At 34.8% G+C, this 15,154-nt stretch overlaps 1 protein-coding gene across 4 annotated transcripts in view; it reads right to left on the bottom strand.

Moving 5' to 3' along the window:
- Positions 1 to 2,526: 2,526 nt before the first annotated feature.
- ecel1 (endothelin converting enzyme-like 1) overlaps positions 2,527 to 15,154 on the bottom strand; it is a 34,882-nt gene continuing 22,254 nt past the window's right edge. For all 4 annotated transcript variants that reach the window (XM_077723207.1, XM_077723210.1, XM_077723209.1 and 1 more), the window contains 10 exons: positions 14,658 to 14,732; positions 12,870 to 12,973; positions 12,057 to 12,115; positions 9,968 to 10,019; positions 7,914 to 7,981; positions 7,628 to 7,752; positions 6,447 to 6,512; positions 4,492 to 4,587; positions 3,870 to 3,946; positions 2,527 to 3,766 (listed from right to left, as the gene is read on the bottom strand). In XM_077723207.1, coding sequence (XP_077579333.1) covers positions 3,667 to 3,766; positions 3,870 to 3,946; positions 4,492 to 4,587; positions 6,447 to 6,512; positions 7,628 to 7,752; positions 7,914 to 7,981; positions 9,968 to 10,019; positions 12,057 to 12,115; positions 12,870 to 12,973; positions 14,658 to 14,732 — 822 coding nt within the window. In that variant the 3' untranslated portion in view covers positions 2,527 to 3,666. The remainder of the gene's footprint in view (positions 3,767 to 3,869; positions 3,947 to 4,491; positions 4,588 to 6,446; positions 6,513 to 7,627; positions 7,753 to 7,913; positions 7,982 to 9,967; positions 10,020 to 12,056; positions 12,116 to 12,869; positions 12,974 to 14,657; positions 14,733 to 15,154) is intronic.

The raw sequence follows: 15,154 nt of genomic DNA, 5'->3' as shown, positions 1-15,154 counted from the left end.
GGATGCGACTATGAGACATTTATGTGGTGATGCTGACACATTAATTATGAAGTAGAGTTTTTGATCGCAGGTTTAAGGATCAAACACCATCTGAATTTTTATCATTGATGAACAGGTGAACATATGGACTCAATCCTTTAAATAAGGGCAGATAAACCTCACCACTAAAAATAATAGTGAATTTTTAGTTCCTTTCCAGAAATAAAACAGTCCTCACTTTTTTGAGCAAGTCAAATAATAATATTGATAACAACAATAATAATAATAATAATATTAAAGATAATAATAATAAGGATAAAAAATAACTGCATCACACTATTTAAAAGTTACTGTGTATTTTATCACTCATCTCCCAACATGAATGTGTGATACACACACCCCAACATTATTTCCTCAAATTTTTAATATATCTGGGCATACAGACAACCTATCTGAGCACACTGACGACATGTGTGCGCGCAACATCAGAAGTGGTCGCTATGGTCACACGCACCAGTATGACGCCTGCATCACCAGGTGCATTTTTACTACCCATTAATGATCTAGCCATAACATTTAATTAGTAATATCAATGCATAAACATAAAGCATATTGAAAAATGCTATGATTACTATAATTTGTAGAAATCTGACTTACCTTATTTTTCGCGTCTGTTGTTGAAGTAGTCTGATTTCATTACAAATGTCAATGTTTCCATCGAAAAACTCGCTCAAAACTTTCCCTTCGCAGCATGTTCTGCAGATCAGAGCTTCCACACTCGTAAAACAAAAGATCTTCTCCAGTTTCAATGCGTGCTCTTCTATTTACACACACTCCAACAGCGATTTTTAACTTAAAAGACGCACATGTCTATTTAACGCCAGTTTGGGGAGTCGCTATATCACATGCACGTTAGCTGAGTTAGCCTTACTTTCACGCGCAAGTGCGGTCAATGCCGTGATTGGCTGCGTAGGGTGATTGCGTGGCATCCAATGATTGGCTGGACACTTGCCAGTCAATGCTTTTCGCAGTAAAGTGATACATAAAAAAAATAATAATAATAATAGTATTATATATATATATATATATATATATATATATATATATATATATATATATATATATATATATATATATATATATATATATATATATATATATATATATATATATATATATATATATATATATATATATATATATATATATATATATATATATATATATATATATATATATATATATATATATATATATATATATATATATATATATATATATATATATATATATATATATATATATATATATATATATATATATATATATATATATATATATATATATATATATATATATATATATATATATATATATATATATATATATATATATATATATATATATATATATATATATATATATATATATATATATATATATATATATATATATATATATATATATATATATATATATATATATATATATATATATATATATATATATATATATATATATATATATATATATATATATATATATATATATATATATATATATATATATATATATATACATATATATACATATATATATATATATATATATATATATATATATATATATATATATATATATATATATATATATATATATATATATAAATAAATAATACTATTTTTTATATTTTTTTTATGTATCATCATATAATTAACAATCCTGATTGTTTGTCCTCAAAATGAGGAAACTCCAAAAGTTCCTCCTGACGCCTAGCAGATGTCAAACATAGATACGATTTCGAAAGCTTATACATCAACCCACTAAAAACCTTGTTATCTTTTGCAGTTTTGCAGAGCTTGGCAGCAGTTTTATTGTGACTATCACCACCCCCAAGACGAGGGAGAGGTTATGCTTATCAAGTTTTGAAGGGCAGCTCTTTCTTATAAAGCATCCATTTATGATAGTAAAGTTACAGAAACGTCACAGGGCTGTTCAACTATTTTTATATGAATGTTTATCTCTTTTGGTTGTTCAATAATCCCAAAAATAAAATGTGCAGCAGGTATTTGCCTGGTGAATGACCTTTTAGAGATCAGCTAAATGCCATGTTGACTTATCGGATAATGACCAACTGATTTACATCCTGTACTTTGTTTGTTAAAAAAGACCAAGTATAGTTAAGATTTTATTTGTTAAACAAAATGAGCATTTAGATTAAGGCTTTTATATGCTAAAAATGACCATGTATAGTTGGGATTCTTTTCATTAAAATAGTAGATAATGTATATATAGAGTAAGGCCTTTATTTGTTACAAAAGACCATTGAAGTAAGGCAGTTTTTCTTTGGAAAAAAACATTTATAGTAAGGAAAAATCAACCTCAGAGAGGGAAAAAAAGTGCGACTTATAATCTGGAAAATACAGTAACAGTCAAACCTGATAAAGAGAGGTCTCCTTCCATCTGTGAACTGGTTGAGATGGCCACTGCTAAAGTACATCAACTGTGGGCACACAAGCTGGTTAATGACCCAAAGCTACACAAACGTGACATCGGAATTTGATTGTATTTATTCAAACATTGAACAGCAACCACCGAGAGGAAGCGATAGCCCACAATTGAATTCGCAGTTGTACAGTCATGTTTTGGATGAGTGACATATGCATGTTCGAGTGAGCTGTAGGGTGCAAAATATCAAAGGGCGGCAACATGCTCTTTTCCGCAAAACTAACCATACAACGATAACACCTGACTCACATTTGGTGTACAAAAACATTTTTTTTAAAAGGACATTGGCACCACTTTGTGTGTACCGTGTTTCTAATCTCTTGTTAGCTGAGTTTAACATAACCCAATCAAATGCATTGCTTCTCTCTCGGTTACCGGGTTAAGTTTCGGGCCCAATCAGAATCTTTTGATGTACAAATACCAGTAGTTCAATTTGAGTGATGAGTTGAGAGTTGTACCGACTTCTCGCGCTACATTTCCTGAGAAAAACGACAATACTAATGACTTTTCCCTTTACAAAAAAATACAACACTCGACAGCGCTTAAAAAGGTACAAATACCGTAACAAGAGTACAATGCAGGCAAACGATACATTGGTCATGACAGTGAGCTTCGTGCTCTATAAACCACATGAGCAAGAGCCAATTTGAATACAGCACAGAACTGAGAAAGAGCGGCAACATTCATCCACGCATAAACAATGCAGTCTCTGCAGTTGAGAAGAAAGAAACCTGCTTCAGTCTGTGGTGAAATCACCCCTTTGACCTCTTGTGATATGCTGCCAATTTTCTAGTCGATGCATCAAAGGATCAATGTTTGAAAAAATGTATTATTCAGTAAAAAAAAGGAAAAAAGAAATACACCTGCTGTATGAAATACATAATGGTTCTTATAGGTTTGCTGCAATAGAAAAATATAAATGATTTGAGTAAAAGAAATCCAAAAATCAAATATAAAAATATAGATATCATTAATAATACAAGTAATGTGTATGAATAATGAGGCTAGTGTGGTTAATAGACAATGCTTTCTTTGGCTGGTGAATTCATGAGTTAATGCTATATTTTTACACTGCTTAAAGTGAAAGGATGAGGTTTTATCCTCAGGGATGAATGGGGTCAATTTTCCTGTGAAGATTTAGAGCTGGTTGTGTGTCCACAAGAAGCATTAAATGGGAGGTCACCATACCGAACATTTGTCAACGGGATTCATGGGGGTTCCCTTTGGACAGTGGAAAACGCGGGAAAACTCATCGAATTGAGAAACGCTTCCAATCACCCTGAAAAAATGAAATTCCAGTCAATTAAACATATCTATAACTTCCGAAAGATTCCATCTATGCAACATTTACTCCGAGTGTGAATTAGATGCGTTCACGGTACCTGTAGTGTTCCGGTGCATGTTTATCCGTCAATAACTGCAAGTAAATAGACTGAGATCTTCTCTTCATACACCAGTTCTGGAATTCAGATGGAAATTGAATTAAATAAAAATAATTTGCAATACAAATGTATTAGAAAGATGCAGTTGAGAACAGGGTTATTAGTGTTATCAGTCATCGGCTGATTAGGTTTGTTTAGAAAGCAAACTTTCAAGTGGAGGCTAACATATAAAAAACAAAAGCGATTTATAATCCGATGCACTTTGTTTATGTATCATTATTGGTTCTTCTTTACATGAAATTATCTTTGGGGGAAAATTGGGAAATGTAATATACATCTATACTCTTTTTAATTATCTCATTTTAATTTGATCCTTAACGTCGAAAGTCGGCACTCTTGGTTTACTTTCCCGAGCCGTACAAAATGATGCGGCGGGCCAGATTAGGCCCCCGAGCCGCCTCTTTGACACGTGATTAAATTGATGTATAGCATAACTCCTGCATCTCTATTTAGTGGCTGTCTAACAAAATCCCCTACTATTACTACTACTACTACCACCACAGCCACTTCCACTACTACTAATTCTGAATTTTAGAACCTTAATTTTAAGAAGATTGGGTACCTGCGCGAAGGAAATGAAGAAGAGTTGTTGATGTGTATATTTGAGTCCTGGCAGGGGCCTCTCTGGACCATGGTCTCTCACCCATTTCTGATATGCCTGCACAGAGTGATTGTGATTGGGATTAGGAATGAGACAGAGGTTCAAATCCACAAGCAGATCACCAAGGTAGAGGTTTCTACACATGCCATACAGTCAATTGATGACGGAATTTAAAAAAAAAAGATGATTGTATTTTAAAATTAGCACTGCTTGCAGCTGTCAGATATGCCGTTTGACATCCACATGTAACAAATTCAGGTAAAGCTTGTGCTAAATGAAATAAATATATGATAAATGATCATAATGAGCACTTATACAAAAATAATAAAATAAGTAAGCAACTGTACTAAGTAATTGAACCCGAAACAACTACAGATGCGTATAATGAGCAAGTCTTTGCATTTCAGTACTCTGAGGTGTTGTTTTAAATCTCATTTTAAGCCATATTTGTACACTCTGGCTTTTAGTTAATATCACATATAGGCAATTATTGCAGCCACCTTCCCCATCAGGACTCATTTTTTAATACTCTGCCTATTGCAGTGAACTAGCCTTACTCCTCCTCACATGCTGCTGCGACAAAGTCAATGGCTTTTGTCAGAATGTCAACCAGTCAGCTGGTGGCGCTTTGCCATCTCCTCTTTGGAGTATTTTGTTTGTGTTGGCTGGCTGCTTCTTTTCAATAATGGAAGCAGCAGCAACCACATTCTGGAAAGAAGCAAGAGTCCTTATCTCTCACTGCACTGATACAACAGTACACCCTGTGTATGTGGTGAATGTTCACATCACAAATGGCAGACAACACTGTGCACTTATCAACATAGCAATCGAGTGAGTGCTACTGAATAAAAGCTCAAGCTTTTATATAAAGCCAATCTGTGCATCAAACAACACTCAATTAACTTGTACAAAGCCACCACTGTCGAATTTAACCATACCCCCTACCCGCCACAACCACTTTAAGGCAACCACTCATTGCATTATCAATTGTGGAGATGGATTTAATTACAAAACAGCAAAACTATTACTTATTAGTTAGAGGAGCAGCATTCCTAATTGCACACATATATCCCGCCACCTCCATATAAAATACGGTAGCTGACATTTTCATCAGAAGTTAAGACTAATAATACCCTTTGCTAATTATAATTCATGCAAGCATCTCAACTCTTCTTTCCTTTTGGCTTAGACACAACAATAATAAAATGCCACTATGTGGTTAAGTGTCAACATGATCCGATGTTCCTCAATTTTAAGGCAAGGAAGCTTTTTAAACGTTTTCTATAAAAGAATATGCGCCTTCCAGAACATTTTTGTTAATTTTCCAATATGTTATAAATCAAATACGATCACAATTCCATCTATGATTTCATTTGAGCAGATTTGTGAGACAATTTGTGTTGAAAATGCTATTTTAGTTAGTCCTTCTTGCTCACTTCTGCAAACAGCTCATTAATATGTGGTGAACTGGATTAATTTCTCATATTTTATGTTTAAACTTAAACTCGTCTCTGGCTGTTGACGAGTCAGTGTCTAGAAATCACAAATAGAGCAGGTGCGTGAGATATAATAATATTAAAATAAAAGCTAGGATGTGTCAATGTTTTAAATTTCAAAAGAAATTACAATCAAAACACGGATGAGAAATCTCAACAGGTTGCACACTCATCTTGCCAAGTCACATGCATGAATCATTGGAAAAAATTCAAATTCCACACAAAGCATCTTTAAGGTGCCTGGGTGTGATTTGTTCAAGTCTTCTAAAGCCCACCAAAACCAGGGCATGGCTCAGAATTCATAAACAGAAAAGTCTTATTCATATAATGTGATTCACATATCCTTAGTTCCTCTGCATATTATATTACTATGGCATTTATTTATGATTTATCAATATGATATGAAGTAAAAATACTCACATAGTATGACAGCTTGAGTCCTCCCATGTCTGCTATGTTTTCCCCCAGCGTCAAGCGACCGTTAACCTATGATCAAATATAACAAATTTTAATATGAAAAGAGAAACCCCAAAATATTAACCTTGTCATTTTGGTTAATTGGTGGTGATCAGTGTGTATTTGCTTTTATTCATTTTCATTTTTTAGCTTAGTTTTTTTTTAAATTGTATTGGTTGTTAAATGTATTTATTACTATAAAACAATCTTAAAATACTGCAATTATTAGTACCAGTAATGGGGAAAAAAAAGCTAATCAAAAATGGAGTAATTTTTTTTAAATGTAAATAGTCACCTACAATATAAAATTAAAATATTAAAAGGGTTTTAAAGGTCTTAAATGTAAATAAATAGATGACCAATAAGCGTCACTTTCTCTAAATAGTTAAAATAAATCGTGGAATAGTGTCTCCTTTTAATTTGTTAGTTAAATAGGATGCAATAAAATATATAAATCCTTTAATTCTATGGAGTCACTTACTAAGGTTCGGCGTTTAGTCCCCAAAAATACAGTAATTGACAATCCACAAGCTGATTTAACAAAAGCAAATTTCATCTCAAAACAGTCTCACAAAAGAGAGGGAGGAATTTGGTTCAGTATTTAGCAAGTTTAGTTCTTAAAACCTATCATGAAATCCTCATGCTAAATTGAAAACCAAATCAGTATATATGAATCAACTACTGCGTGCCCAGTGATAATTTGAAAATGTGTCAATGAGCACAACCGTAATGAGGCGGACAACTACCATCCAATGGAAAAGTGGATAATTTAAGCAAATGAGGCAAATTGAAGTGCGTTATGTGGTTGCAGAAGAGTTTAGGCACTGTTGATTCTCGATCAACTTCATTGTGGTCCAAAAGTACACATTAAAAGAGCATCTGTTATCCCATTTACTCAAATGCAAAATGAATAATAACTATTCCAAGTTTTTGGCAGTCTCATAAAAACATGCCCTTGGGTTCTTTCTTATCCGTCTACTCAGTTGAGCATTCATGCATTAGTTTGTGATTAAGCAACACTGAATTACAGCTATTTAGAGGTTTGATTTTGCACTTCATATTTTTGCTACACTTCAAATTTCTGTTGCAGGTAAACATCCTCCTTTGAAAATGGAGAGGCCATAGTCAAGGTAATCAGAACTCACCCTCTGATTGTAAACTGTGAAATTATCGTAGAGTTTTACAATGCATTCAGTCTTCTTCTGGAACTTTCTGTAACTGTCCTCAGTCCACCACTGCTGGAGGTTGCCATGGCGATCATACTGCCCACCTTGAAATGAGGATTATTGTTGAAAAGGTATGGAAAAAATTATGATGACAATGATACATCTACATAAGTACAATTGTATTCGCGTCGACTGATGAGAGCAAGTTGGACTGTGATGGAACAGTCACAAATGGAATTGTACTGGTGACACAACGTTTTCTTACCCCAGTCATCGTACCCATGAGTTAACTCATGGCCAATGATTGCTCCTATTCCTCCATAGTTCAAAGACCTAGCAGAAATGAAGACAATATTATTACACGAAAGATCTTCAACGTTTCCACATCTGGATCAAATACACAACTCAGGAAATACAAGTTTTATATTATCTTTGTGCAAAGCTAAATTATTGGAATTGAGGTGGTAAATTATTTATTTTTCTGTTATTATTATTACTATTATTATGATGACTACTACTTTTTATTTGGCCTACTTATTACTTATTTATTGATAATTTATTAATTATCATTATTAAAATGTATTGATTAATTTGTCTGTTTGTTTGTTGTTTTTATCTGTACACTAATAAAAACATGACATTCAATTCATTTCAAATCATTTCAAATCATTTCAAATCATTTCAAATCCATTCAAATCCATTCCAATCACTTCAAATCACTTCAAATCACTTCAAATCACTTCAAATCACTTCAAATCACTTCAAATCACTTCAAATCACTTCAAATCACTTCAAATCACTTCAAATCACTTCAATTCAAGTCAATTCAATTCAATAATTTCATATTTCTTTTCTGAAGTACGTGCAACACATTGTAGGTTCATTCAGTGAGTTAACTACATTTCTGGGAATGGAGGACAATGGGGACAAATATGGCAAACCATAACACACGCCCGTCTGCCATTTAATGGGAATGCGCACTGAGCCTACTCATGCAAGTCAAACACACAATTTTCTATGCAGCATAGTGCTTAACAATTTACAAACTGCACCAGAGAATGGGAGCCGGAATGTCATTTTTCTGGAAAAAATTCAATCACTCCTCTTAGATCCAAATAATATACATATACAGGAAACCTTGCAGCACATAAAATGAAGTCCAATTCGAGGGCAGATTCAGGACTATTCACATGGCTACGTCTGAAAATGACTTTCTGACAGGTAGTCGATACGCTGCTTCGCAATAAGCCGGCCCCTGCCGCTAAAACTAACTGGCTGATTGAAGCTCCAATTACTGCATGTGATCATGAAATGTGTGTGCGTGTGTGTTCATGTATGCGTGTGTGTACATGTGAATGCTTGTTTGGGAATTTGGGGCTCCTAAAAAGGAGGACATGTCACCACAACCATTAATTCATATTTATTAGCATGCACAGCAGCAGGTAGCGGAATTAGTGGTGTTCTCTACTAATGAAGACATAAAAGTCCCCCCTCCCCCAATGTTTAGCACACAAACTGTTTGCCCTAATGATCTCATTTGTGAGGTGCAGCAATTTGGCCTTGGTTAAATAGTTGCGCTTGTGTTAAAATCATCGTGAGCTGCAGTCATCTAAGTACGGGGTTAAATGTGATAAATGCTCAATGGCGTTTATGTCATTGCTGATGAATTTGGTTATATCACTTCTCAAAATCACACACAAAAGAGCTCAATGGTTGAATTGATGCAAGAATGGTTTGATAATGAAGTTGGAGAAAGATAAAGAAGTGTATGACAGGCCATTTGCAAAGTGAATGTCATTTTAGCTGCAATCTCTGCTCTGTTGATTTACTTTTTAAAATCTTAACATGCAATGAAGGATTTTTATTCAATAGTTCAGATAAATGAATGCAACATAAGAGTCACATTGAAACAAAATAAAGTAGATGAAAATAGTTATACTTGGTAACTAATAGGAAATATGTCAGGTGTCGCATTCATATGTTAACGTCTGGTGTAAAATTAATTCATGGAAGCTCATGTGTGTTCAAAATGAACAACAAAAAAGAAAAAAAAGATGACTGATAGACAAGTTCAGTGCAATAACTTCAGATTCAGAGAGACGACTTAGCAATGAAATCTGTTCCTTTTAAGGCACCTTGTTCACTAATTGAGCTTTTTGTGACTCACTCATTAGATTGATTAAATCAGTCGTGCTGGGCTTTCTGGGGAAAAAGAGGCTAGCCAGAATAATGTAGACATTAATGATCCATGTTTTTGTAATTAATTTTTCTCACTTAGTTGTAGCTGTGGGGTGAGAGATAAGAAGGACAAACACTTACTGTGGGAATTCAGGGTTGTACAAAGTGGGTTGAAGGATGCCGGCCGGGAAAACTGGAAAAAAAAACAGACATCTCATGACAAACTATTTCCTCTCCTGTAGAACGAATGTAGAAACTGACCATATAGTATATATAGTAATTAAACTTGAGATATTAACGTGATTTTGGGTCGTGCAATGAATTATAGTAAAAAATGAGGACAGTGATATGGTGACACATGATGTAGAATAAGCAGTTTCTGTAGACTTAACATCACATAAAATAGATGTGCTGCAAGGCACACATTTAAATGCATTGAATATAATAAGGTTGCCTTTTTTTGTCTTTTATATTACTTGCATGATTATTGAAATGAGGGTGTATAAAATTAATTTGAGATGGACTCGACTAAACCGATTCACTTCAAGGAATACATTTTGGGGGCAAATATTATCTTAAAAGAAGCCAAATAAAGCATGGTAAAAAAAAAGAAGTAATTTTTCCCTATTGCTATCAGGACACTGGTCAACTTGGGCTGAGAATAAAAAGAAGAAAAGCTGTTTAACTGATTATATTATTGGTGGCAGTGATTGACACAACAATACATGTCATGCATTAAATTAAAGAAAAATAGCTTGAACCCTGTCTACTGCATCCATGTTCAAAATTAATGCATGCATTGATCAAGTGCCTAATGAAATCGGATTTTTGCACGATCGGTTTACAATACTGGTTATCATCATTGGGGCAACAGGTGAGCTTTCCCTTGTCACAGCTGAGGTTTTGGCTAGAGACACATACAAATATATGCAGTGATAACGGTAGTTACGAAATTAATCTGTCCCAGAAGTGGTTTTGTAAAATAAAATTAAAAAATAACAGTATTTCTAACTTTTGCATTGTCTTGACTGAATGTAAATTCATTTGACAGAAAACACAATTGTTTGAGTGACCCCCAAACTTTTAACAATTGTGTATTATCTATGTATCTAAAACACATGTCGAGGGCACGACTGAACTAGTCTATATTCGTGAAGAACTTGTAATAGTAGATATTAATAGAGATTTTGATTGTAGAAAGTGTTACATCCACGTGAGACGTCTTTGGCAAGGTTGGAAAGATTAAGACCCAGTCGTGGGAAAGCCGGTGGGGACCAGGCAAGATGTGTGCTCATAACAATAACTTTAATAACTTAGAAGGGACCTTACAAAACAACAAGGACTTGTGAAACAAAACCAAACCGGAATAGGGAGACCAAGTGGAATCGAGGAGAAAGGTAGCGTGGCTGCATAGTAATGGAATCTACGAAGGAATTTACACAGACGATCCGACAATGAATACTAAACTCAGTGGTGTTTAAATACACAAATCAGGAACCAGGTGGGACAAAACGAGAGTGGGAAAAGCAGCAGGGCTGCTCCTGACTGAAAGACTTAATAACCTACCATGCAGCAGTATGTTTTAAAATAGTGAATTAGCAGATATTTAGAATTGGACAAAATAAACAAACAAGAAAAACTGAAATTGCTACTAATAAAGTGAGTAAGAAATTAAACCGACTAAAGTCAATGCATCCAAAATGAGAAAAAATGGACTGTGTGGGATATGGCTTGTCTGACCTCCTTCCACATCAGCTTATGAGAAAACCATTGATTTTCTTCAACAGCAAGGGATTTAAACAGTAGGAAGTCTAGCAAGTAATACAAAATGTAGCATCCTTGTGAGTGACAAGAGAAAGAGTGATGGAGAGGGGCTATTTGTATTTGAAAAGGCGTTACTGCTTGTTAGGCCTTTAGAGCGAGGTACACACACCAACAATCTGAGCAATTTCCTCCATCAAAGTCAGCAAAGGTTTAATTCTATAGGGACTAGAAAGTCTGTCTATCTGGCAACCGAAAGAGCTTTAAATAATACGTTTGTACCAGTCTTACATATTGCTCCTTTATGTAAGAAAACCAATCAAGCACATTTTGGACATACATGTTTGTCAACCATTCATCTGCTTTGCCAAGGTCTTCACCAAAGACATGAATAAAATGACATTTTCAACTTTTCCCTCTTAAGTAAATGAGCAATATTTCTATTCTTAAGGTCTTAACAACTACTCACCCATTTGGTTCTTGTTAGGAAGGTAGTAGGCATTTAAGGACTGTGGGGAGAGAATCCACCTGTAGAGATATCAAACCAAGCATTCCACCACACACAGACAGACAGACACCCACACACACACACACACAAGCAGACGTACTGAATGAAATCCCGGAACATTTCGTCTCTCATCTCTGCAAAAAAAAAAAAAACCCTGCATTCAGAGCCTGTGATCCCATAGTCACAGCTCTCTGCACTTGAAAACAAGGACAGTTCCTCTATGCTAATCCACTTGAAGCCAGACCAATCGATTCCCACCAAATTCCCCCAATGACTAACTCTGAAAGTGAATGATGCCCTTGTTCCAGAAAGAAAAGACTGATGCTTGCACGTTGGGTTATGCAGCGTCGTAGAGAAGCAAAACATAAGGCAAGACAGAGGAACATTTATTTATTTCTCAGTGACAAGATGGAGAGATCAAGCAATGAAAGATGCACTTTTTCTGATAAAGGGGGAGTGCATGATTCAACTCTTTAGGGTATTGAGCGTGGGCTAATGGAGCAGTTGTTCTGGGCAACTTGGAATAATAATAATGTATGTCTGTGCAGAGAATCACTCAATCCAGGAATATCAGCCAGCTGCATTTAACAAAAAAAAAATGGGCTTCATGTTTCACAGCACGCTCCTGCTGTCTGGCTTCTGCAGATAAGTAACTAAATGGATCTGCTTGTGTGTTTCAATTTGAAATCTGTTTGTTTGTCACAATGGCACTAGGAAGAATATGTCTAACTAAAGAGGACATTGCAGACATATTTGCTAAGAGAGGAAACTCACACTGTCTTGTCGACTTCTTCGTGAATTTTCTTGACTGATAGCTTAATGTTGAATTTGATGCTGTTAAGAATGTTCTTGAAGTAAGTTTTCTCCTCCACTTCAAACTGTAAGATATGATGAGACCAGTTGTTTAGTGTAGAGTACTTTGCAGTTACTTCGGATAGCAAAACAACATTACATAATATTCAGCTCATCACAATTTGAACAAAGTTGTTGGCAGAAATAAGGTGATTCAAATAAACAAACAAAATAACATATCTGCCAACCTAAGCCCCTTAATCCCCTTATTAATGATTGCATTTCCATTTAGAAAGATATAATAAACCGTACCATGCAACGCGGCACATATCTACTCAAATAGGGCAGACTTAAAACTGTCACATTTTCCCCAAAGTCGATGGGGTGCCCCATCAGTGGGTGCACCTTTTGTTTGCACTAAATTCAAAGCTCTGTAAATGTCGCTGTATGACGCTGACATTTTGACTGTCTGGGTACATTGCTTACTGGTGGGCTATATTTATATAGTGACAAGGGGGACTTCTGAAAGTCATGCTTAAAGCATGACAAAATATAGCAGTCGAGGATGACGTTTTCGCCGGCTACTAGTGACCAAGATGATTCGGATTAGAGCCGAAATTGATAAACCAATTTTTTTTTTTTTTTTTTTTTTTTTTACAAATAACACACTTAAAAAAATTCCTGTACATAATTTGAAATCATCAAAAACGTATCAAATACGGGAAAATATATTAGTTGACAGGTATGTAATAATAAGAAAACTATTGCAAACAATTTAAGAAGTTAAAAGATAGAGACTAAAGTTGCATTGATTGTTTATAAAACTACAGAGTCCAAATTCCATTTATGCCCTCTATTATCTACTGGCAATTTGTTACATACATCGGCTTTTATGCTTCCTTTTAAATTAATAATTTTTGCTCTTTTGGTTTTATGACACAGCCATATGGGAATGGATTTATGTATTGCATTTTACTTAACCCTTTTATATACAAAAGCAGATATCTTTTTATGTCAGCTTTCTCTTTTTAAGATCTGTCTTAGTAGTTAGTGGGATTTTATTAGGAAAATTCCAAATGTTTCTCAATATGATATCCTGGAGGTTGTCCAGACAACGTCGGATGTGCTCCAGGTGTTGTGACTCATACATGCCAATCAAAAACCAGACACCATAGAGTGTGGGTGATAAGTTTAAGGGGCTTTGACATTGCTTCCTTTATGAAAGATTGACTGCTTTGCCTTAATGTCAATCAAAAGATGCATTCAATTGCACTGCCAGCCTTTTTTTTGTCCCTGAATGACACCAACTTTGAGATGAACCATCGGCTCAGGATGAATGCACCTCTGTTAAAGAAAATCAACCTGAAATTTCACTAGGAAATATGTTCTATTCAACTTTATTCATTTTTTTAAAAAACAAATTCAGCCATTGTTGATTTTTAATTTTTTCCTCCTAAAAACCTTTTAGAAAAAATGTGCGAAATCATGCATTCTGGAGTTGTTTTGCATGAATTTTATGACTGGGCGACGTGCTCCTTTTTTATTTAGGTATCTAAAATAGTATCAACCCACTTGGTATGTAGTATAGTAAGCCTTTTTTTTACATGTCACACTTGTGAATGTTCTCCATGCTTCAATCAGGGGACATAATGGGGTCTTTTTTTTCTTTGCACAATGTATGCTTTCTCTATTTGATACATGGGAACACCTGATGGAAAATCATTTATGAAGTGGATGGCTATGGTGAGAAAGTAAGAGCTTATGACTTACCGCATATTCTTGATCTATGAGCTCAGGTTTGATCAGGAAGTCTGGGTATCCTGTCATGACCATCATGTACTTCAGCTGAGGGGGAACGGAAGGAAATGACGATGTGAGGGGCAAAGTAACAGAAGAAAGTGAGTTGAAAAAAGAACACTCTTATATTCCATTGACATTTGCGTCTAGTGTCAGGCGCACACATCTGGCCAAGCACGCAGATCGAATAATCAAGCGAACCAAGTGAAATAGGATTACAGGGAAGCTCTTTATATTCAGCAAGGCGCTATAACTGGATTATAACTCCGCATTGTAAATGTATTAGAGGATATCTTGCTGTGCAGACCCTAAATCAGCACCACGGAGAGATCCGTATTCTCAAAGTCAAGTCCTTGACGTATTCTATCACCTGGTTTCATCTAGCAAGCAATCGTTCAAATACTCCTAGGATTGTCAAAAACTAAACTAAGTCCAAATTTCACACTGACAGGATCTCACAGGCCTGAGAT

The sequence above is a fragment of the Stigmatopora nigra genome, chromosome 8, assembly GCF_051989575.1.
Source record: "Stigmatopora nigra isolate UIUO_SnigA chromosome 8, RoL_Snig_1.1, whole genome shotgun sequence".
Taxonomy (NCBI): domain Eukaryota; kingdom Metazoa; phylum Chordata; class Actinopteri; order Syngnathiformes; family Syngnathidae; genus Stigmatopora; species Stigmatopora nigra.
This window is presented reverse-complemented; position numbering and strand designations above follow the sequence as displayed.